This window comes from Brassica napus, chromosome C2 (genome assembly GCF_020379485.1).
Source record: "Brassica napus cultivar Da-Ae chromosome C2, Da-Ae, whole genome shotgun sequence".
Taxonomy (NCBI): domain Eukaryota; kingdom Viridiplantae; phylum Streptophyta; class Magnoliopsida; order Brassicales; family Brassicaceae; genus Brassica; species Brassica napus.
In genome coordinates, this window is record NC_063445.1 from 52,769,127 (window position 1) to 52,792,174 (window position 23,048).

The window sequence follows — 23,048 nt, forward strand, 5'->3', positions numbered from 1 at the left end:
ACAAGACTCCCTTGGGCACCACTCCTTTTAATCTGGTCTATGGAAAGTCTTGTCACCTACCTGTGGAATTGGAGTACAGTGGTTTTGGGCAACGAAGTTGATGAACTTCGACATTAAAACCGCTGCAGAAAGGAGGATGGTTCAGTTGAACGAGCTGGACGAGATTCGGTTGAACGCCTATGAGAACACCAAAATCTACAAGGAAAGAACTAAGGCGTGGCATGACAGAAAGATAATCCCGAGAGACTTCGCTGCTGGAGACAAAGTCCTTCTGTTCAACTCTAGACTCAAGCTATTTCCTGGAAAGCTTAAGTCTCGTTGGTCCGGACCTTTCACCATCACAGAGGTTAGACCTTATGGAGCTGTTGTCTTGGAAGACAATGGGAGGAAGTTCACAGTCAATGGGCAGAGGCTAAAACCTTACTTCACAGATGCAAAACCCGAAGAAGGAACCAACATTCCTTTATCGGAACCCGATCTCGCCTAAGGACAACAAAATAGTCAGGCTCGCGACTTTAAACAAGCGCTGAGTGGGAGGCAACCCACATGGTTTGATTTTCTTTCTCTTTTTGTGATTATGTTTTCTTGTGTGGATTGATTTTTGGTTGTGTTTTTAGATGATTTTTAGGCATGTATCACGATCAGGCATAGATCGATCCGAAAGAAACGAACGGCGATCCAGGTAAGCGATCGGTCGATCCGGCATACGCAGATCGGTCGATCCATGGAACGGATCGGTCGATCCTTACGCGTGAGATCGGTCGATCTCGGGTAAGTCTTGCCCGGTTTGATTTCACTCAATTTAAACCGGAAAACACCCACAAAAAAAATCCCACTCGCGAAAATCAGATCAAAACACTCATAATTTCATCTTCCTCTCTTCTCAAACTCTCTCAAACCTCTCAAGAACATGCAAATCGATTTTCATCATATCTCAACCGATTTTTGTAATTCTTGGTGCTAAACTCATTAGTTTTTCGAGCTCTATCCATTTCTACCATCAGTTTTCATCAAGACACAGGTATGACTCTCTAAATTGGGAATCAAAAATCGCCCTAGGGTTAGATTTAGGGGAATCTCCGAATTCTAAATGGAATAGCATCTAGGATGGTTTATTTGTGATGATTATACTCATGGGTTACCTAAATTGCCAATTTGTAGGATGAATTGCGAATTTGCCTAAAAAAAAAAAAAAAAAAAAAAAATTTAATTTTCGAGTTTAATTGAAAAACGAAAATTGGAATGGAGTGTGATGTGTTATTTTGTGTTTAGAGAAGAGATGTGTGCTAAATTTTTACATGTTTAGGATGTTGATCAGAAATGATTATATAAGAGTGTTTTTCTATATGTCTCTTACTTGGGTTTTGATGAATCAATTTTGCAGATAATGCCTAAGAGACAGAAGAAGCAGGGTGAGCGTGGGAGTTCCTCGGTACAGACTGCTAGGCTCAGCACAAAGGGCAGGTTCCGAAAGACGGATAGGTCTCATCCTGCGAATCGAGAGATAACCCAGCAGTGGGATATACATGATGATGATTTCTATGAGCAGATGAGGGGAGTGGAAATATGTCCGTCGCGCTTCGCTCACAGAGACACTACAGATGCATTGGGGATAACCGAGGATATTGAAGCCTTGTTCGAGAAGATTGGCCTGGGGTACATCTTCGATCTCCACTGTGATTGCTATGCTGATTTGACCAGGCAGTTCCTCGCATCAGCCCGCCTCTACCATCCTGACGAGGACAACCCGGTAGCTGATAAGGCGATGTTCTCCTTCATTGTGAACAGGCAGTTCCACTCCATGACCATCTTTCAGCTGTGCGACGTCTTTGGGTTCGGGAAAGGACGTCAATCTTGTGTTCCTGACTTCCCGGAACACAATGATTTCTGGACATTCATCGCTTCAGGAAACTTCATCTCTCGAGAGGCCAAGCAAGCTAGAATTCGTAGCCCTGTTCTGCGATATGCAGTGAGAGTGATCAGCAGTGTTATCTATGGGAAGACGGACCCCGCTGCAGTGACAAAAGATGAGCTAGCTCTTCTGTTCATCGGGGCTGGACACCTATGGCCTCAAGGCGCGGAAATTACCTATGTTAGCGGGAAGGACATAAACATAGGAGCTGTGATCGCGGAGAAGCTTGCGTACTTCAAAGTTTCAGATACGAAGAGATGTGGGTTTGGAGCGGTTATCACACAGATCTTAAGGCATTGTGGAGTGTTTCTTCCACCTGTTGACAGAGTGGTGGATAAGAAGGGGATGTATCAGAACTTTTTCGACATGAGAGCACTCATTAGCAGCCACTACCTCACCGGCCCTTGGCGAGGAAGCATCGACAAGTCCGCCCCTCATATCTACCAGTTCCAGAACCAACAAGGGAGAGAGCAATTTGTCAAGCTACCCGATACCGCCATCACCGAGCTGACTGATCCAGGTGCCCTCATATTTCTACCACCGCCTGCATCTCTCTGCACCAGACCCGCGACACTGAAGAAGAAAGGAGTCGCATCATCATCGACACACCAGCAGGCACCACATGATGATATAGAGGAGGAACCTGAAGATGAGGAAAGTCTTTTCCCCACGGATTTCACTCCGTATATGCTGCCACCAGCACCTCCCGCTACTGCATCCGCTGCTGAGATCAACGCTTGGTCCATCAAGAGCCATCAAACCAACAACTCCATACTGCTGAAGATGTGGAAGGGAATCTGCAACATTAAGAAGGGATGCGCATCACAGCCAGCTGTTTCTGGAGATAGCGATGACGACTCAGGCGCTCACGACACCGCTGCTGGACCTGAGGCAGCGGAGGACTCTGATGATGATGGAGCCTTGGAGAGGCGCTCCAAGAGGCGTACTGACCGCAACGCCTGATCGGTAATCTCTCTTGGAATTATTTTCACACCGAGACGGTGTGAAGTAAGTCTGGGGGAGGATGCTACTTATGTACCATATTGCTTTTATTTCTTTTATTTTCTTAGTTTATCGGATTTGATTGTTTTTAAAAAAAAAAAAAAAAAAAAAAAAAAAACTCTCTACGTATTTTTCTCAGACCCTGTGATGATTATTAGACTATTTCCTTGTGTGTTGTGCATTACATTTCATATTGACCATTTTTCAGGACTGTTAGCGCAGACAAACCGAGGAACCACTTGACCAAGCAACCTCTCCTTAAATCTTTTATCAAGTCTCGGTGAATTGTAATCGACTCAAATATTTTTGACCATTAATGAATTTAATTTCTTTTGACCAGGAATCAACATCAGGAAACGGTACACCATATACACATTCAGGATTTTCTTTACCACATTTTACCACTCTTTAATAATCCTGAATGGCCAGACTCATCAATAGTTTGGTACCACACCTACACCTTACCCTTTTATTTCATCTCCATGCATTCTTACACACTGATCATATGTGCATACATGTGCAAAAACAATGGAGAGATTAGGGTAGACATGGTTCATCCGACTGCTTAGGTAGGATCGGAACATTTAGGTGGTTAGACACGGACCTATGTGTCTAGAGGTGTAAATAGAAAAATTGGGTGTTGTAAGTGTGTGATTGCATCGCAGTGTATATATTCGATTTCGGTTTGTATAAGTTTTCGTTTAAAAAAAAAAAAAAAAATAATAATAATAATGAAAAAAAAAAAAAAAAAAAAGAGTTCATGTTTATATCTCATTCAATAGATTTGATTTAGACATTTTATTTTTATTTTGTGTACCAGAGATGATGCGTTGTTTAAATTTGGGGTTAGAGTTTGAGATTTGTTGGGTTTTGATCATTAGAAACTTGAGCAGTTCGAAAACGTGGTTATCAATATACTCGGTTTCTCCAGCGATTTTGCATAATGTTTTGCATTTTTTGTTATCGCTGATACCCACAAACACTTGAGCCTCACCTAATTAAACACTAAAACAGCCTCCCAAACACCGAGCCCGTTATACCTGATGGAGATATCTTTGGTGGAAAGGTCACGCCCTTTTTAATGAATGTAAAGAGTTGATTACTTGAAACTGAGACTTGCAGGTCTGAAATATGGAAAGGTTTGCGCGGTCTTGGTGGGGATTTGGAATGAATGCCTTGACAGTCTCTGATTTAAGTGGTTAGCGAAATCACAAGGTAAGGTCTACTGAGGGTTAGTGAGCTCCCAAATTTTAATCCTCTTTACTTGAGGACAAGCAAAGATTCAAGTCTGGGGGAGTTGATATTCCGTGTTTTTAACGGTTTTAAACTCGTTTTGGAGCAATTAAATGGTCGGTTTTAATTAATGTTTTGGTCTATTTGATGCGTTTTGGTGTTCTTAAGTGTAATATGCAGGTTACTAGATAGCTTGAAAGAAAAGAACGCATTCGGGATTTATTCAGAAGCAAGATGGACCGAACAATGGACCGAATGAAGTATTGATCGCACAGAGCACGAGATCGACCGATCCGGGCTACCTGGATCGACCGATCCCAGGCTTTCATACACGAGATCGACCGATCCGAGCCATGTGGATCGACCGATCTCAGGCGCTACGGGCTCCACACGCACAAACGAGCTTTTCACTCCTTTTTACCCACTCCCCTCAATAATTCACAGAAGAACTCGACCTTTGAGACTCAGAAAAGACCAGGGGCGACCAAGGAGGAGATTTACAAGTTCTAGAGAGAAGATTTGAGTGTTTTGTACTTGTTTTGGTGTGATTTGTGAAGATTTGTAAAGGAGTTCATCTCAAAACCATTTGGAGAAGATCTTCTGAACCTTTACTCTGTTTTAATACAATCTTATCATGTTTTCTTCATCAAAATCGTTTTGTTCTTGCTTAGTTATGTGTGAGTAGTCATCTAGTTGGGTTTAGGGGTTCTCATAGGGGATTTCTTGATGTTTTGATCCATAAAACGTGTGTAGACTAAGGGATTACGTTTTGGTTCTTCATCTAATGGATTTCTTACTGCTTGAACTGAATTGATCACTTAGTTCATGATTTCAGATTGTTTGATGCACCGAAAGTGATTGTTTGAACTTCCGAAAATACTTTAGATGAGCAAAGTGTCCTTAACCCTCGGAAGTTGATGTTATTGCGCTTTGTGAACATATTGAACCTGTTCTTAATGCTTGTTTAGAAATTGAAACTCAGCGGAAGTTAGTGTGGAGATTTCTATAACATAGAGAATTAGCGCTACGGAAGTAGGTTAATTCTAATATCGTGTTTGAGTTCTAGACGGTTCTTAATATATCCATGTGTCTTCCATTAATTGTATCTTGATTAAAAAGAAATCCCTGAGAATTCCCAATGCCCAACGTTTGTTTTAAAATAGTTTTCAAATCGTTTAAATCATCTTTTTCCAGCTCGTTTATGTTTTGTGACACCTAAGAAAATTAAATAAAAATCATCAAAAATATATCTTGATTCGCTGTAGCTATTAACTTGTCTGCAACTCTACGTGTGATCATCGGTCCCTGTGGATTCGATCCCGCATTACTACTGCGTACTTTACTGTGCACTTGCAGTTAGATAATCGGGTTAAAACTCGAGACATCATCATGTATCATGGGATTTGTCCTCACTCCCCCTCATGAACATACTCAAATTCGTGGTGCTTGGGAGAATAAATTCCCTTGTGCATAGATATATTGCACACACGTGAGATCTTATGGGATAACATTTGTGCCCTTTTAAATATTTGCATCATAATCCGAATGGCTAAGTATGGTAATGCCATCTAAGTGATAAATTTCGTGGGTTAATCAAACATGATTGCCCTGGCTATTTGCCTAATATCATATTAATCACTAGATCAATAGAGAATGTAGTCTCGACCACTTAGGCGATTTTAATTTAGGTACTCTTATTCCCTTTTGTCCATTGTTGGAAACCATTTTTTCTTCTTAATTCAATGGACCTTATAGGGTGAATATAATGTCATTTAGGCAAAGCCTTGGTCGAGCTTCTTTTCCTTTCTTTCAAGGAATGTCCAGTTGAGTTCAAGAGTATTTTATAACTGAGCCTGGATGGCAGAGCATGTCGTGCCATTTGTCAAAGGCTTCTTTGAACTCTTTGGAAAAGTGAGTTGGGGTATTAATCCTCAATCATATTTATCTTGGCACAATAAAGACATATAGATATAGTTTCTTATCAAACAACAGTTTGAATAAGATAATGATGAACTCAAAGTAATTCATTTTATTAATGAAGTCGTGTATAAAGCAAAGTATCAAAGCAATTCATGAAACATAAACTCAGGAAACATGAAAATGAGAATTTCAAAAGACAATTATATAATATGGCCTTCACAATGCATGTGTTGCCATATGGCGTTCAACTTCAGCTTCATCAGCAATAGGAGGCCTTATCTCATTATTCTTTAGCTCAATGTATCTTTTCTGAAGCTTGTCAAATCTGTTGATGGTATCTTTGATTTTCTGCTTTCTTTGTTCAGAAGCCAAAAGATATGACAAAAGCTCATTATAAGTAGTGAACTTATTAGTCGTGTGTAGCAACATCACATCCTTAGGATGGAATGTGGAGTAGGTCTTATATAATAAAGAATAATGTGTTATCCTTTCACCACATAGTTCAAGACTATAAGCAATATCCATCAGAGCATAATTATATTTGTCCACGGATTCAAAATCCTGGAATCTGAGGATCTCCCATTCATGGTTGGTCTTTTGCTACGATACCGGTTTGAACTTTTTCCTTAACTGTAACCAAAGGTCACAAGGATCCTCAACATGGAGATACAGGTCTCTTAATTCCTCAGTGAGATGATAACGAATAATCGTTATAGCTCTATGCCTTTCACTGTCAATGATATCATTGTACTCATTGATGCATTGTCCAAGTCCTCTGGATCTCAGGGCAACAAGAGTAGTCTTTACCCATTCTAGGTAATTATCTCCAGAGAGATTTAGGGAAGAGTAATCTGAGGGTTTAAATCTCAACATCTGAATATTTAACGAGTAATTCAAGCACTCAGAATTCTATGTAAGCAATAGAATAAATCAATGTATATGATTTCAATAAGGCTTTCCCCCAAATCATATAATCTATTTGCTTAAGCAATCTTAGTATGAGAATGATCAATTGATCATTGCATCTAGTAATCCTTTTAATTATAATTCAAATTGGATTGATTATATATATAGGGTATTAAGGACTTTTAGAATTTGAATAAGGATCAATCATCATTTTATTAAATGAGATCAAGCAAGATGGATGAAATCAAGCAAATGCATGGATCAAGAAATAGTTGAATGCATGTTCAGAACTAAGCATTGGACTTAAACAATCTATATGTGATTCCTAATGCATGAGGATATTTGGTTTTCAACGATCATAAAGCAAAAACCGATTCCTTCCCCCTTTTATAGGGTAAACCAAGACAAGAAAATTTTATAATTTTCAGGATATGTCTAGAACAAATTCAATTAGATTTTCAATCAATCGGTTTCAAAGCTGGTTTATGTTTTCAAATTAAACAAACATGCTTAACTTTAAAAATAACCGATTTAATCTAATTAGATGCAAGCAATATGAACCAATTTAGATTTTATTTTAAATGCCCCATGATTATAATGATCTATTATATGTATGCATGCTCAGTTTTAATAAAACTATATGACAAGCGGATGCATGGAAATGATCAGATATGTGTATGATCTAACAATTTACTAATCCATGTTTGATCTAATAGATGCTATCAGGTATGTATATATGATCAGTATATAATTCAATCATCACAAAATCAGTTTTCAAGGTTGGTTTTTAGATCAAGATAAATTTATATCATTTGTTCAAACTATAATGAACCGATTTCAAGGCCGGTTTAGATTTAGATAAATTTTGACAAACAACTATGTGATCAAATGATTTCAACTTAGTATTTATTTTAGCCTATGTCATAACTATTTAAATCAAGACTATATGTTATAATATTTTGATAAATACTACCTAGTCAAAGATATGCATTTAAAACAATCATAAAAGTTTTAAATTTTGATCAGTTACAATATAAAACATCAATGGTCAAAGATATGCATTGATTAGGATTTAAGTTTTGATATCTTTGGGTTTGACTGAAAGATTATGGCTGAAAAGATTGTGGCCGGAAAAGATCATGGCCGGAAAAATCATGGCCGGATTTGGATTTAGAGGTTCAGCCGATTATTGCTTAGAGTTTAGAGGATTGATAAAAATCAAGCAAAAAGGATTTAGAGAATTTATTTGTATAATGGCCATCAAGATACATATCCGGTTATAAAACAAACAAGGGGATTTGAGATTTTGATGTGGATAAGGGCCGATTTGGATTGGTAAGCACATCGAATGGGATTAAGATTTTGATGGCCAGCTTATTCATCCGGCTATACAGCCGGTAATACGGCCAAACAAAGATTATGGGTTTCAATCCTTTAGTCAATCCGGATTTATGGCCGGATCAAAATAGGAGAAAAGGGAACCGATTTTAAGGCTTGCTAGCTAAAAGGGGTTTATGATTTTCTCTAATATCTTTTATAATTTCAAATAGTTCTTAGAAACAAGATTCATATAGATCTTAGATTATTAATAAGTTTTATAAGTTTTTAGAGATTCTTAGATCTTTAGAGATTCAAATAATTTTAGAATCAAGATTCATATAGATCTTAGATTCAAGATTAATATTTGTGATAATTTTAGATCTATAGATTTTTATAAGTTTTATTATTCAAATAGATCTAATAATAAGGATTCAGATATATGGTGTTCTTAGATTTTATGGATAGATTAGTTTACCTTTTTAGAAAACACCAAATTGATCTGAATGGACCATCGTGAGAGAGAGAGCTAATCCGCGGATGAGCTGGTTGAGAGAGAGGTGGAGGAGCTGGCCCGAAAACCGTGAGAGGGATAGACTTGGCCGGCAGAGCAAGGCTGAGGGCCGGAAGAGATGGCCGGAAGAGATGGCCGGAAAAGAGATGATCGCCGGCGGATGGGATTTCTCAGGTGGAGAGAGTCTCGTGCTGATAACGTATTAAGATTTGAGAGAAGATTTGTGAGAATGTGTTATCTATTTCTTATTGCTTACACCACTATATATAGTGGTTCATACAAGGTGGAGTCAAAGGGAGAATTGATTACAAAGATACTCTACATAATGACATGGTCAAACTCATAAAGACATAAGGTTGAATGGGTCTTCCATGTGGCTGGATGTAAACCCCCAATGGACTCTAGTCTTGAACTTGTATGGTATAGGTTATGAACCATCCACTTTATGATTTAAAAATATTATTTTTAAAACATGTTGGAAGGTTATGCTAGTGTTAACAATTCACGCTTTCATTTAAAAAAAAACTCAATGTCATAGATTTGTAAAAATATAAAATTTAAAATTGATAGTACTAAAATATAGAAAATATTAAAAATATGAAAATATCAAAACTAATACTATAAATTATCATTGTGCATAATAATTTTTTTATAAGAGACTTTGCATATATAGTAAAATATATTGTGATAGATATTTGTGGAGAATGAGGCATAAGAATCCTCTTTATATGTTAGGTAAAGCTAGGTACCACAGAAGCTTAGTCAGACTGTGCATTTCCGGCTTCGAAACCGGAATCAGAATTCTGAAATTTGTGAAAGCTCTAAGAATTTTGCTTTCAATAAACACGTTGGAAAGTTATGCTACCGTTAAGGAATCATGCTTTCATTTAGATAAAATAAAAACTCAACGTCGTAGATTAGTAAAAATATAAAATTCAAAATGATGGTAATAAAAATATGCAAATATCAAAACTAATACTATAAATTATCATTGTGCATAATAATGTTCTTATAAGAGACTTTGCATATATATAGTAAAGTATATTGTGATAGATATTTTTGGAGAATGAGGCATAAGAATCCCCTTTATATGTTATGTAAAGCTAGGTACACCATAAGCATAGTCAGACTCTGCATTTCTGGCTTTCGATCCGCAATCAGAATTCGAAAATTTGTGAAAGCTCTAAGAATTTTTTTTTTAATAGACTTCCAAAAATATATTTTTAAAAACACTTTGGAAGGTTATGCTACCGTTAAGGAATCACGCTTTCATTAGAAAAAAATCTCAACGTCATGAATAAGTAAAAATATAAAATTCAAAATTGATAGTATTAAAATATATAAAATATTTAAAAGTATGCCAATATCAAAACTAATACTATAAATTATCAATGTGCATAATAATGTTCTTATAAGAGACTTTGCATATATAGTAAAATATATTGTGATAGATATTTTTGGAGAATGAGGCATAAGAATCCTCTTTATATGTTATGTAAAGCTAGGTACCACGTAAGCATAGTCAGACTCTGCATTTCCGGTTTTGGAACCAGAATCAGAATTCAAAAATTTGTGAAAACGCTAAGACTTTTGTTTTTAATAGACTTCCAAATATATATTAATAAAAGCACGTTGGAAGGTTATACTACCGTTAAGGAATCACGCTTTCACTTTTTTTTAAACTAAACGTCATGAATAAGTAAAAATATAAAATTCAAAATTGATAGTATTAAAATGTACAAAATATTTAAAAGTATGCAAATATCAAAACTAATACTATAAATTATCATTGTGCATAATAATTTTCTTATAAGAGACTTTGCATATATAGTAAAATATATTGTGATAGATATCTTTGGAGAATGAGGCATAAGAATCTTATTTATATGTTATGTAAAGCTATGTACCACATAAGCATAGTTAGACTCTGCATTTCCGGCTTCAGAACCGGAATCAAAATCGGAAATTTTTGAAACTCCCAGAATCATGCTTCTAATAAACTTCCGAAAATATATTTTATAAACAAGTTGGAAGCTTACGTTTCTGTTAGCGAACTTCCATTAAAAAACAACTCAATATCGTGAATAAGTGAATAAGTAAACATATAAAATTATATTTTTATTTTACATAAAATTCAAAATTAATAATATCAAAATATAGAAAATATAAAATACCAAAATATCAACATTAGTACTATAAATTATTTATGCATAATAATGTTTTTATAAGAGACTTTTCATTTATTAAAATAAATTGTGATAGATATTTGTGAACTACTAAAAATAATTAATTTGATAACATTTTTATAAGCTTAAACTAACATCTGTTAGTATTTTTATAATTAAAATATTAAGTCAGCTAACTGGAATAAAAAATATTATAACTGAATAAGTGATTTTTATTTGAATCATATATTGTTAGTCAAAAGTCTTATAAAAAACATTTTTGTCTTATATCCTTTATATACTAAAACACAAGTCACTTGGCTAATTAGAATTTGACACATGGATCCTATTTTATTTTTTTAAGATTACAAAATTATGCATAAAATAATAAAAGCAAAAATAAGAAAAGAAAAAAGGTGAAGAGAACGCACGATCTTTAACAATTGAATCCAATCCAGTAATCTCTTCCAACGGTTCTTCTTGCCCACACTCCACGATCACCATTCATATCAGTTTCTTATAACTACCTTCATTCCATCATTTATATTTCTGCAGTGTCATTCTATGTTCTCTCTTACTCAAATCCACACAACATTTCTTCTCTGAGATAAATTGGTATTTGGTATATCATCTCATATTGTTTTTTGTTGCCCAGTTTTTTGGGATCTCACTTTTCTCTCTACTTTTTCCATGACAGCATTTGTATAGGGAGCTTCGCTAAGATGCAAAATTTGTCTTAGAAGAACTCAGGTTTGAATCTGTTTTCTTCCCAAATATGTAAATCTGAGACAGAGGAAATGCAATAAAACGTTTTTTTATGTAAGTGTATACCTCTGCATCCAATAAAAACAGGAGAGAATAAGAACAAAGTATTGTTGGGTCAGTCTACAATCCAGCAAAAGAAAAGCCAAAACAAATGAATGAGTTTTCTCTGCAACAAACGGAATACAAGAATAGAACCACCCATAATCTGAAAACAAGTGGTATTTTTAATTTTCTCTGATTCTCTTTCTTATGTTTTTCTTTGAAAATCTCTATTTTATTTTTGTAACCTTTACATACTTGAAGAAATTCCATCGGCTACTAATATTAATGTGATGCAGCTTTCAGAAGATGGAAATGCAACAAAAAACCTAACACTACAGGGGAAAACAGTATCAACAACTTCGATGATGCAACAAGGTATTTACAAATTTTAAGTTAAAAAAAACCAAGGTATTTACAAATACGTGTGTTATGGTCTGAGTGCTTCACAAATCTTTTTTTTTTAATTATAATAGAGCAAATCGAATATATTATATACAAATTGAATACTCTAAATATATGGATTCTATTATGTTTAGTTTCGTTGTTTTATTATTTATTATATCAAATCTAAGGAGGTCTATTTTAAAGAAGACTTATTTACAAAAAAAAATATGAGTTCAAAAAATAACCGAATAGATCAAACGTAATATTTTAACTACATTTCTGCATGTATGTATGTACCTTAATTTTCAAACTCTTTGTTTGATTAATGCAGCCACGGCTAAATGGAGTACTGAGGTAATAATAAGTATATAGGACTCCCATTATATAATCACTCTCTTACTCTTTTCCATTATACAAATCTGTTTTTTTCTTCTTCTTTTTTTGACAAATGTTTTTTTCTTCTTCCCAATAGCTTATTCTTAGGAAACAAATGAACAAAATATTTGGCTGATCAGACCTTAATACTGGTTGGAAATATGAACGTAAATATTTTAACACTTTTCTTTCGGTTAACCATGGAATCTTCCAATGTTTTTTTGAGTTTTTTCAGCAAGAAGTGTATTGGTTTATAATGGTCAAATGATAGGCTAGGTCATCTTACCACCGAGGAACCTGAAATTGGCATATTGGCGCTGACTGAATTGATCAAATGCTATTTATTCCATTCCTATTATTTGAACTGATGAGTTGATTATAAATGTATTTGAAACCAGTTATTTGTTGTCTCTTATTTGATCAATATAATTCCAAAAAGTAACACTTAACTAAAATTGTTTATTACATTTTACTCAAAACATATTAAATTATATATAATTATTGATTTGTTTTTCTAATAAATAATATTTTTATTTTATTTTGCAATATGCCTAAAAAAATGAGTCAACCCGCGCTATTGCGCGAGCAAATATCTAGTATATATTAGGTGACTCATCCGTACCCATGCATGGGCATAAACCTTTTTAAGAAACCAAAATGTAATAATTTTGGGTAATTTTTATTAGTTTTTGTTATATTTGTTTGTGTATTTTCATGTTATTTTAATTAAATTTTTATTTATAAATTATTTAGCTACAGTGTTATAATTTTTTGTGCAATATATTCAACTTGGCCATAACATTTATTTTTTAAATTCTAAAATTTAGTGTACAAATGATCTTAAATGTGTTAATTATTTTGGATTCAACTTTTACCAATTTTTTCTCGAACTTCTTAACCAAGTCATTGCCTTTAGTTGTTGCATGAATACAGTTTCTTTTCTTCAATTTTGATTTTTATAATTATAGGATTAATAGAAATTGAAAGATGTGATTTTTAAAAATTATATCATCATCAATCAAAACCATCTCAATAGAAACAGGTTCTTTCAGATATTTTCTTTCCAAAAACCTCATAATGTTTATTTTAATCTTGCATATATCTAAAGTACAATTAAATTTTCGGATGGAAGTCATGGAAATTATTTTCCTACCAAGGAAAGACATATTTTATATGAATAAAAAATATATTCTGTGAACGATGAATAATTGACTGATATTTTATATTATTGTCGATAGTTTAATAGTTTATATTTATGAAAATCAGTTGTTTATTAATGATTTTTTAAGCATTTAAATATTATTAGGATTAAGACTTTATAATGTAAAAACAAATTGCAGAAATTGAGCTGGATATTTTTGTAGAAATAAAAAATTGTATAACTATCAAAAGGTATAATCACATAGTTTCCTTTTTTATTAAGAAAGAAGATATTTGAAATATATCAAACTTTTGCATTTTATGGTAAAAATATTTCCTTTTTCATAAAATATGGTTTTATTAATAAAAACTAATATAAAATGAAATATTTCTAGATATTGTCTTTTATATGAAATTACTTTTTATAAAAATTTAATTATAAAAGGAATGTATCAATAAAAATAAAATATTAATAATGATGGTTATAATAATAAAATCAATTAATAATAAACCATCGTAATACGGTTTTATTAATAAAATGAAAATAAAATAGAAATATTTATAGATATTTTATGAAATTTTTTTTTGATAACAATTTGGTTATAAAAGGAATGTATTAACGAAAAGAAAATATAAATAATGGCAATTATATAATAAACTCAATTCATTCAGGGTATCATGTAATAAACTACTGTGAGAGTTAACGTGAACGTGCCACATAGTAAAGTGACTTCTCAAATAATATTATAAAGATATAGCTTCCAACACGTACCTTCTTAATTTAAAAAAAAATTGCTTATACGCTTCCATACGATTTTGATTCCACGTACCTGCTTCCGATTCTATACAACATAGATATAAAGTAACCTAAGCAGACATGCCTCTTCATTTGGGATAAAAGGTCTGGTAATAACTGGGAACAAAGCCTATACTGTGGGCTTGGGATAATATTGGAGATTGATTAGGGTAGGCGTTAGGTTTTCCGTTCAGTTTCGATTCAGGTATTTCAATTTTTTGGATTTTTGGTTCTAGAAATTTAAGTACCATTCGGTTCAAATAACAAAGTTGGGAAACGACAATATCCGAAGAAGTTTTGGATCCAATCCGATTTTAGTTTTTGGATAATACCAGATATTATGGGTAAAAACGTCGGATAATTAAGGTTTTTCATGTTGTTCCGATAAAAATGTTAGGTAATTTGGATAATTTTATATATTTTGGGATAAAAAAATATTTGAATAATTCAGATTTTTTGGATAATTCGGTTTATAAATAGTATTTCAAGATATCTGGTTATTTAAAAACTAAATATAATATATACTTTTAGGTATATAATCTGTATTTTAAAGTTTTGGATACCCATTTGGTTTCAATTTTCCGGTTCCAGAAATATAAATCCGTCTGGGTATTTATGAAATTTGGTTCAATTTTGCTTATTTTAGTTAGGTATATAAGTCTAAAGATTGTATGAACTCGATATAAAGAAACTCTTCTTTACTAGCTTAAGAATTACTCAAAGCTTAAGCACACAAAAACACACAATCTCTAAAACTCTCTAAAAGGTATGCAACACTCTTGCAACTCTTTATATAGAGACTATATTTCCTAAACTCATTAGGAATACATATTTCCTTTTCTCCAATCCTATACTCATTAGGATTAATGGTGTAACTTAACTCCTAAGCTATCTTTATGTTTATCTCCAACATTCTCCCCCTTAAAATTAAAGTTAACTTCTTCAATATCTAGAACTCCAACAAGATCCTTTATTTCCTTGAACTTGATTCTTCCCAAAGCTTTAGTTAACATGTCTGCCTTTTGTTCTGCTCCTGGCACATGTTGGACGTCAACTTGCTCGTTCTCAATGCATTCTCGAATGAAGTGATAGCGCTTATGTATATGCTTACTCTGACCGTGGAAGACCGGATTCTTGGTGAGGGCAATAGCCGATTTGTTATCAAGCCGTACCACTATCTTTTGCCTTGGTTGACCCGTAACCTCTTCGAGCAAATCTTGAAGCCATATGGCTTGTTTTGCAGCTTCAGTTGCAGCCATAAACACAGCTTCACAAGATGATAGTGCTACTGTCTCTTGTTTTTGAGAACACCAAGTGATAGGACAATCATTCAAGTAAAAGATGTGGCCTGTAGTACTCCTACCATCATCATCATCAATATTATAGCTTGAATCACTAAAGCCTTGGATCTCCATTGTAGTCGCTTGCTTGTATACGAGGCCTAGTGTCGTTGATCCTTTAAGATACCTCAGAACGTGCTTTAACGCGGCTCCATAGGATCTTTTGGGATTGTGCATGTACCTGCTGAGTAGTCCTACACAGAACGCAAGGTCTGGGCGCGTGTGAAGTAAATAGCGAAGACATCCAATCTTTCGCCTATAATCCTTTTCATCAATACTCTCTTCTTCTTCATCCTTCGAGACCTTTAAACCGAACTCCATCGGTGTTTGTGTAGCATTACACTCGAACATACCTGTTTCAGTCAAGATTTTATTTGCATATCTTGACTGACACAAAGTTATTTTTTCTTTCTCTTGACAAACCTCAATTCCAAGGTAGTAAGTTAATAACCCGAGATCACTCATCTCAAAGTTACTTAACATCTCCTTTTTGAACTCACTTATCATGTCTTGGTCGGAGCCTGCAACCATCGTCAACGTATACGGCAACTAGGAGAAGGCGATTTTCCTGTTGCTTGCGGTACAAGGAAGGTTCTTTCGAGCACCGATTGAAGTTTAACTTCTCAAGAACCTTGTTTAGCTTCTCATTCCAAGCTCTTGGGGCTTGTCTTAGACCATATAGGGCTTTATTGAGTTTGTATACCTTATGCTCCTGACCTTTAACTTCGAAGCCTTCGGGTTGGCTTACAAATACTACTTCTTTTAGATCTCCATTAAGGAACGCGGTCTTGACATCTAAGTGGTGAATCTAAGTGGTGAATCTCCCATCCTCGTGAAGATGCTAGTGCAATGATAAACCTGACGGTTTCAATGCGTGCCACGGGCACGAATACTTCCTCGAAATCAATACCGTGTCGTTGAATATATCCTTTAGCCACCAGTCTTGATTTGTACTTGTTTATGCTCCCATCTGCGTTCCTCTTAATCTTAAATATCCATTTTAGACCAATAGGTTTAGCTCCTGGTGGTAGATCAACAAGATCCCAAGTTTTGTTCACCGTGCACGAGTTCTAGAACAGAAGATGCACGATAGGTGGTAGACGCTGGAAACGGCTGTCTTGTTTGCTTTGCACGTAAGCAAGAATCGCAAGTCTCCTTCTCGACTTTGATCTTGGGAAAACCGGTGACGAGCTCCTTCCCTACCATTGACTTCATTGCATCGGCTCCAAGATGTCCTAAGCGTGCATGCCAGCGCGAGTAATCATTCTTAATCTCAATTTGCAAGCACTTGCGTTCTTCTATCTCCATTATAACTTTATATAATTTGTTCCTGGACCTTGGTGCCTTCACGATCAAATTTCCATCCTTATCATGTAGAGTAAGGTAATCTTCTCTCATTCTTACATCACATCCCGATTATGTAGCTTGTCCGAGACTTATAATATTACTCTTCAACTCTGGAATAAAGTAGACGTCAGCAAGGATCTTTCTTCTTCCGTCTTGGCTTACAAACAACACAGAACCCTTTCCCTTAATGTCTATTCTCGAATCATCTCCGAAACGAACTTTTCCAGTGATTGTTTCATCAATCTCCTTAAAATAGCTTCTATTTCCAGTCATATGGTTACTCGCTCCGTTGTCTAACTACCATATTCTGTCACCATCAGTACTGGAATCAAACTCCTTGGGCTTTACGTTTCGCTCGTTGAGATAGACAATTTCATGCATCATAATCCCATCGGCTTCATGAGTATCATCTCCGTCCTTGCTTTCAGTTGTTTCTTGTAGCTTGAGTAGTCTATCTGGACATGTAGCAGCAAAGTGTCCCACTTTATCACATCGGTAACATGTGATCCTGGAGGCATCTCTATTTTCCCAATAAGACCTACCGCGTCCTCTTCCTCTGCCGTAGTATTGACCACCTCGACCACGTCCTCTATACTTTGTACCGCGATAAGTTTGTGTCTCTGTATTGCTATACATAAGCTTGCTCTGGCTTTCTTGTGTATCCTCTTCTTCTTCCGCAGAAATTCGTTCCCCGTATGCTTTCAAGCGACCGACAACGTCTTCGAAACCTGTGGTGTTTAAATCTAATAGTTGTTCAAGAGAAGCAACTATATGAATATACTTCTTGCGTGGTAAGCCTTGCAGGAATTTTTTCACAAGTTTAGCTTCCTCCATACTCTCTCCCAGCACAGCTGACTTCGATGATATCTCTGATAGCTTGCCCACAAAGTCATCGATCTTATCAGTTTCTTTCATCTTTAGTCGCTCGAACTCAGTCACGAGGGTTTGAAGTTGTGCCTCTCTCGCCCTATCAGCTCCCACATGGCGAGTTTTGATCGCTTCCCATACCTTCTTTGCAGTATCAAGTCCTCCCACTTGTAGGATCATGCTCTCCGGGATAGATTGAAACAAGAGTGCCGACGCCATATCATTCTTGTCGTCGTTGGTTGATTCTTGCTCGACCACTTCCCACACCTTATGAACCCTAAGCAACATCTTCATCCGTATTGCCCATACGGTGTAATTGGTTGCGGTTAACATCGGACACTTTATGGAAGACGTGCCTCCTTCCTTCTTAACTGTTGTGGTAACTAGAACACCCATGATTCTCAATCAGGTTTGGCTCTGATACCAAATATAAGTCTAAAGATTGTATGAACTCGATATAAAGAAACTCTTCTTTATCAGCTTAAGAATTACTCAAAGCTTAAGCACACAAAAACACACAATCTCTAAAACTCTCTAAAAGGTATGCAACACTCTTGCAACTCTTTATATAGAGACTATATTTCCTAACCTCATTAGGAATACATATTTCCTTTTCTCCAATCCTATACTCATTAGGATTGGTGTAATTTAACTCCTAAGCTATCTTTATGTTTATCTCCAACAAGGTACAATTTCTTTGTTCCGGATAAATGTTGCCATTGCGTAAGATTGATTATGATATCAGTTTAAGATTTATAAGTTTGGTAGTGTTTATCAACAATGTTACATGTCTGCCACAAAGGTAAGATGGTGGCAACTAATTTTGGTAGTGTTTATCAACAATGTTTAAGAAAGTCTTATCTTTTGTGTGAGATAGCATTAGATTAAACTTAGATAGAGAATATTCTCGGCTGCTGCTACTACGGCTTCAAAGCCAGTTTGCTGAACGCGGAGTTCACTTTCTCCTCCGTGATTGATCTGTAGTTTTCGTAGAAGTCCAGAATCTCCATGGCAATGTTCTTCACCTGCAAAGGTTTCAATGACAATGGTAAGTAAACCACATAAAGGAACAGCTTTTAGCTGGACAGTAAGTTGAATAAATGCAACACTTTTGTAAGTATGACTGACCAAGTTCATGTCCTCATGAAGATCTTCAAACCATGCAGTGATGTCTTTCTCTGTGTGGACACTTGCAATGTATATGCACGCTAGTGCTATGCGGTAGGGAGGGTGTACAAGAATGAGGTCCATCTTATAAGTATCGTTTACAATTCCCCTGAAACACAAAAACAAAAAATCTCAGTTTTTACAAGATTTTTACAAAGTTCTGAGATCTTAGATCGTAGTGTTGGAACTAGGAAATGAAGTATATAGCAAAACTTCTCAGACAGGAAGGCTTTTACCATGTAATCTGGTTCATATTTACATCGTTTATTGCAGCATCTTGCAAGAACCTGAGAAATCAAAAGAAAGAGTTATCACTTACACTTCCAATTACATATTAGATATGCTTCTGAAAGGCAGTAAAGAGAGAGAGGTAAGCACACATACTCAGATAAAGAGCGGTAAGGGTGAAACACAACAAGATAATAGTTGAGTGCTTCTAAGACCTTCATCTCCATGCCTAGTATATCTTTTAGTTCATATTTATATTCATCAGGATCTGCAAAGATATATGTTGGTATAAACTTCTATAGCAGAGTGAAAAGAGTCAAAAACATGAGAACAGAGTAGAAGATAAATATATTACACAATTTTCTGATGTAAAAAATGATATTCCTGGCCTGAACTATGCTTTCTTCAGCTTTAGATGCCAGGTACATGCATGCAAGAGCAACCAGACGGGGCTCAAACTCCACCATGCTCTTCCTGAGACAGTATAATAATAACAAAAAGAAATTTTTTAGCTATGATAAGACAAAATTAACTGCAAGAATTATTAAAGTCAAAGAGATGATAAAAGAAACAAGGGGTTGCATACCTGGTATAAACCCTTCTCATGTAGGTAACAGCGGTAGCCACAACCCTACATAAGTTGAAAACGAAGGCAAGGGATTCACATAATATTATAATACTCTCCAGGTTACAGACATAGGAGCCAGCTACTTCCACAGATGCAATAGTGGAATCTGTGATTTAAAAAAAAATTGGATCCAAAAATGCAAAAAAAGACAAACCTTTGCCTGACTTTAATGTGCTGAGCTAATTTAATCATATCTGAAACAACACAAAGATGCAGCATCAGCAAAGAATAAAATCCAGTCCCCTAGAAAACACTTTTGTTTTGATAAATCTCTAAACATTTCAGACACTCACGGTTAGCTGTGTAATAGCAGGAAAGTAAAATAATATATTTGATAAAATTGTGCAAACAGAGTCAACGCTATGTAACAGAAAAAGTCAAGTAGCGATTAAAAGAAAGAGAAGAGGTTGGTATGGTACGATTAGACATATGGAACTTGATGAGCTTGAAATCCTCAACGGAGATTCCACGTTCTTTGTCGAGAGGATGAACTACATCCACTTCTTCTTGTTCTATAAGCTGCTTGCTGCTCACACAAACCCCAAAAACAAAATTCGAAATTGTAACTAAAGTTTAACACAGACGAGAAGAAGTAATCAACGTAAGGGGTAAGAAGAATGTTACTGGTGAGACGAAGTCCAGAAATTGGCAGCCATGGAGAGAGAGAGGAGAAAAGTTCAATCTCTTCTCATTAGCTTTCAAAAGTTTCAATCTTTTTTCTTCTTTCTGTTATCTGTTTTCTCTTCTTCTTTTTTTTTTGTGCACACCTTTCTGTGACTCAGCCCATCTCGGCCCATACTCGGCCCACCACTTTCTCAATGACTCGAGACAATAGGATTGTGCAACTCTAATTCACCCAGTCTTTGTCACTGGTAGGTAAAATGTAAAACTCACTTTTTAACGCACATTTAGTTCGATAGGAGAATACTATTCTGGTTGCCTAAGCATTATGCACTAAGCATTCTTATGCCTCTGTGGTTAGTAGAACTCGAGAGCATCAATACTGGATCTTGTTTCTTCTTATTGCACAGGATAAAATCTGAAGTTTCAGCTGGCTCTTCAGCATCTCCAAAGCAGATACCCAAAGACAACCAACATCAACTGAGTTCAGATGTTTATAAAGAGCAGATACTGTTTTTGAGGCTGTCTGACGCTACTTAAGGCATTTATTTGTCAGTCATGTGAGATGAGAATTTGCATACAAATAAGATCAGGATGCACCTTTTTAGTTGACAGTCAGTATTATAAAGTTTTCCCATGTATAATTTTCATCTATAACAGAGAGGCATTGCCTGAGAGGTTTGCAGAGACCTATATTACATAAGACAGCAGCAACTAGGAAACAAAGAGTTGCTTATAAATTGACATTACCAATCATATCCAACTAAATGACAGGGCCTTCTTGAATAATCAACTTTGTCTTCCAACAAAGTGAAACATTCAAACAATGTCCCTTCCATGTTCCAACGCGATGAAGTCTGACAAACAATTAAACCTGTGACAAAACCATAGTCCTGTTTCATCAAAATCTAGTCATATGTATAATCGTTGATGAAAAAAACTTATCACCAGTTATCCTTACAAGGTGATGATTGGTAATGTCGATGTACCAAAATCATCTGGTGGTTGGAAGGAATACTCGAATCAGCTCTCTCGCAGTCACCTTTTTCCTACAAGTAGGGCACTTGCCTTGCTTAGATATCGCCATCTTTATACATCCCTTGCAGAAGATGTGGCCGCATTTGGTTGACATCTCCTCAGTAAACGGACACATACAAATTGGACATGAGAATTTAGGCTCCTCTGGCGGAGGAGGAGCCGGAGCTGGAGCCTTTGAGGTGTCGGGGACATTCTCACAGTCGATGACAGGTTGATTAGGAGGAACCCTTCTGCGTTTGTTGGGAGACAATCTAATCGTACCACCTGCACTTACCCGTACCAAGTAAGAAACAAGCACAAGAGTATAAAGTTCACAGCTTTTCATTATCTCACCTGACTCTACACCAACCGTCAAACGCCTCCGGCGTGAACCTGTTAATTTTCTTATAGCCTGGCATCAAAACCAAAACAAAACCGGTTAACCTTCTTACACAAACACAGCCGAGAACCATCACTACAATATGAAAAAGGATTATTTACTTCAGCAAAATCACTAGCGGATGACTCAACAACATCATCTTCAATAGCATCGACATCGATCATTGCCGGAACAGGCTGAGAAGGTAAAAACCTCGCTTGAAGGTTACCACCAATAATCACCGTAGGAGCTGCGTCTACGGAAGCAGAGTTCCCTTCTTGATCTCCGGGCGCCTCATTAAGATCAATCGAAGCTTTTCTCCGAAGAATGCCACGTGGTGCTCTCAACTCTTGTGCGTTCATCTTACCTGTTAAGTAGTGTCAAAAGGATTCAACTTTACAAACTCTATCGATGCTATCAAGGCAAATACAGTTGAAAGATTGAAAACAGATGACTGATTCGATTTCTAAAATCGAAAAATCAACAAGAAACGATTAGAAGAATCAGGTTTGAAAAATAGATGAAGGACCTCGTCGATTAAGACGATTCGAGGTTTGAGAGTCTCACCGTGACGCGAATTTTACTAGGAGAATATCGCCGGAGAGAATTGGGAAGCAAGTCACCTTTTGGTGAATCTAGGGTTTTTGAAAGTTGCAGGATCTTTTGAGGAGAAGAAGAGAAGCGGAGAAGATGATTCGAGTTTTTATAAAAGACCACGCGGTAGGTGAGTCAACGGGATCGTGACACGTGTCAGAGAAGAGGTCGTAGTCTTAAGTGTACCCCACAAGTACAAAACGGCACGGTTGTGTTCTGATCGCCTTTTTAACATCCGCACTTCGTGGTGTTTCCATCGTACGTACGATGATGTTTCCTCGAAGGAGCGTAAAGTGTCAACGTTAACAGACTGCGGATGATGAATATTAGCCCACTGGGCTTATGTTATCTTTATTCAGCCCTTTTGTTTTATAATAATTTGATTTATT

The 23,048-nt window shown here is 35.8% G+C and overlaps 3 protein-coding genes across 4 annotated transcripts; all 3 read right to left on the bottom strand.

The window, feature by feature from the left end:
- Nucleotides 1-17,455: 17,455 nt before the first annotated feature.
- On the bottom strand, nucleotides 17,456-18,421 carry LOC106378864. The gene has a single exon (XM_013818924.2). The coding sequence runs from the start codon at nucleotides 18,419-18,421 to the stop codon at nucleotides 17,456-17,458; it is 966 nt and encodes a 321-aa protein (XP_013674378.2).
- A 323-nt stretch (nucleotides 18,422-18,744) lies between these two features.
- On the bottom strand, nucleotides 18,745-20,826 carry LOC106382484 (cyclin-C1-1). Its single transcript, XM_013822509.3, has 9 exons — nucleotides 20,673-20,826; nucleotides 20,468-20,574; nucleotides 20,203-20,242; nucleotides 20,007-20,051; nucleotides 19,776-19,894; nucleotides 19,577-19,688; nucleotides 19,429-19,479; nucleotides 19,154-19,301; nucleotides 18,745-19,050 (listed from the first exon to the last, which is right to left on the bottom strand). The coding sequence occupies exons 1-9, from the start codon at nucleotides 20,702-20,704 to the stop codon at nucleotides 18,946-18,948; spliced, it is 759 nt and encodes a 252-aa protein (XP_013677963.1). The 5' UTR covers nucleotides 20,705-20,826; the 3' UTR covers nucleotides 18,745-18,945.
- Nucleotides 20,827-21,288: 462 nt separating this feature from the next.
- LOC106382485 (E3 ubiquitin-protein ligase RNF4) lies at nucleotides 21,289-22,893 on the bottom strand. 2 transcript variants are annotated; one of them, XM_013822510.3, is made up of 5 exons: nucleotides 22,633-22,893; nucleotides 22,188-22,432; nucleotides 22,041-22,098; nucleotides 21,631-21,971; nucleotides 21,289-21,543 (listed from the first exon to the last, which is right to left on the bottom strand). In XM_013822510.3, exons 2-4 carry the CDS (start codon nucleotides 22,425-22,427, stop codon nucleotides 21,664-21,666), a joined length of 606 nt encoding a protein of 201 aa, XP_013677964.1. In that variant the 5' UTR covers nucleotides 22,428-22,432; nucleotides 22,633-22,893; the 3' UTR covers nucleotides 21,289-21,543; nucleotides 21,631-21,663. The 2 variants fall into 2 exon arrangements, with proteins under 2 accessions (XP_013677964.1, XP_048602982.1); XM_048747025.1 differs by having other exon boundaries at nucleotides 22,188-22,531; nucleotides 22,633-22,844.
- Nucleotides 22,894-23,048: the final 155 nt, after the last annotated feature.

Excerpts from the sequence above, each read along its gene's own strand:
- LOC106378864 (XM_013818924.2), bottom strand. The coding sequence starts at position 18,421 with ATGGGTGTTCTAGTTACCACAACAGTTAAGAAGGAAGGAGGCACGTCT.
- LOC106382484 (XM_013822509.3), bottom strand. The coding sequence starts at position 20,704 with ATGGCTGCCAATTTCTGGACTTCGTCTCACCA. Across the intron at positions 19,689-19,775 it reads TTTTTACATCAGAAAATTGT|ATCCTGATGAATATAAATAT; the intron begins GTAATATATTTA and ends ATATCTTTGCAG. Across the intron at positions 19,051-19,153 it reads TTCATGAGGACATGAACTTG|GTGAAGAACATTGCCATGGA; the intron begins GTCAGTCATACT and ends AAACCTTTGCAG.
- LOC106382485 (XM_013822510.3), bottom strand. The coding sequence starts at position 22,427 with ATGAACGCACAAGAGTTGAGAGCACCACGTGGCATTCTTCGGAGAAAA. Across the intron at positions 22,099-22,187 it reads CCGCTAGTGATTTTGCTGAA|GCTATAAGAAAATTAACAGG; the intron begins GTAAATAATCCT and ends TTTTGATGCCAG. Across the intron at positions 21,972-22,040 it reads GACGGTTGGTGTAGAGTCAG|GTGGTACGATTAGATTGTCT; the intron begins GTGAGATAATGA and ends GGGTAAGTGCAG.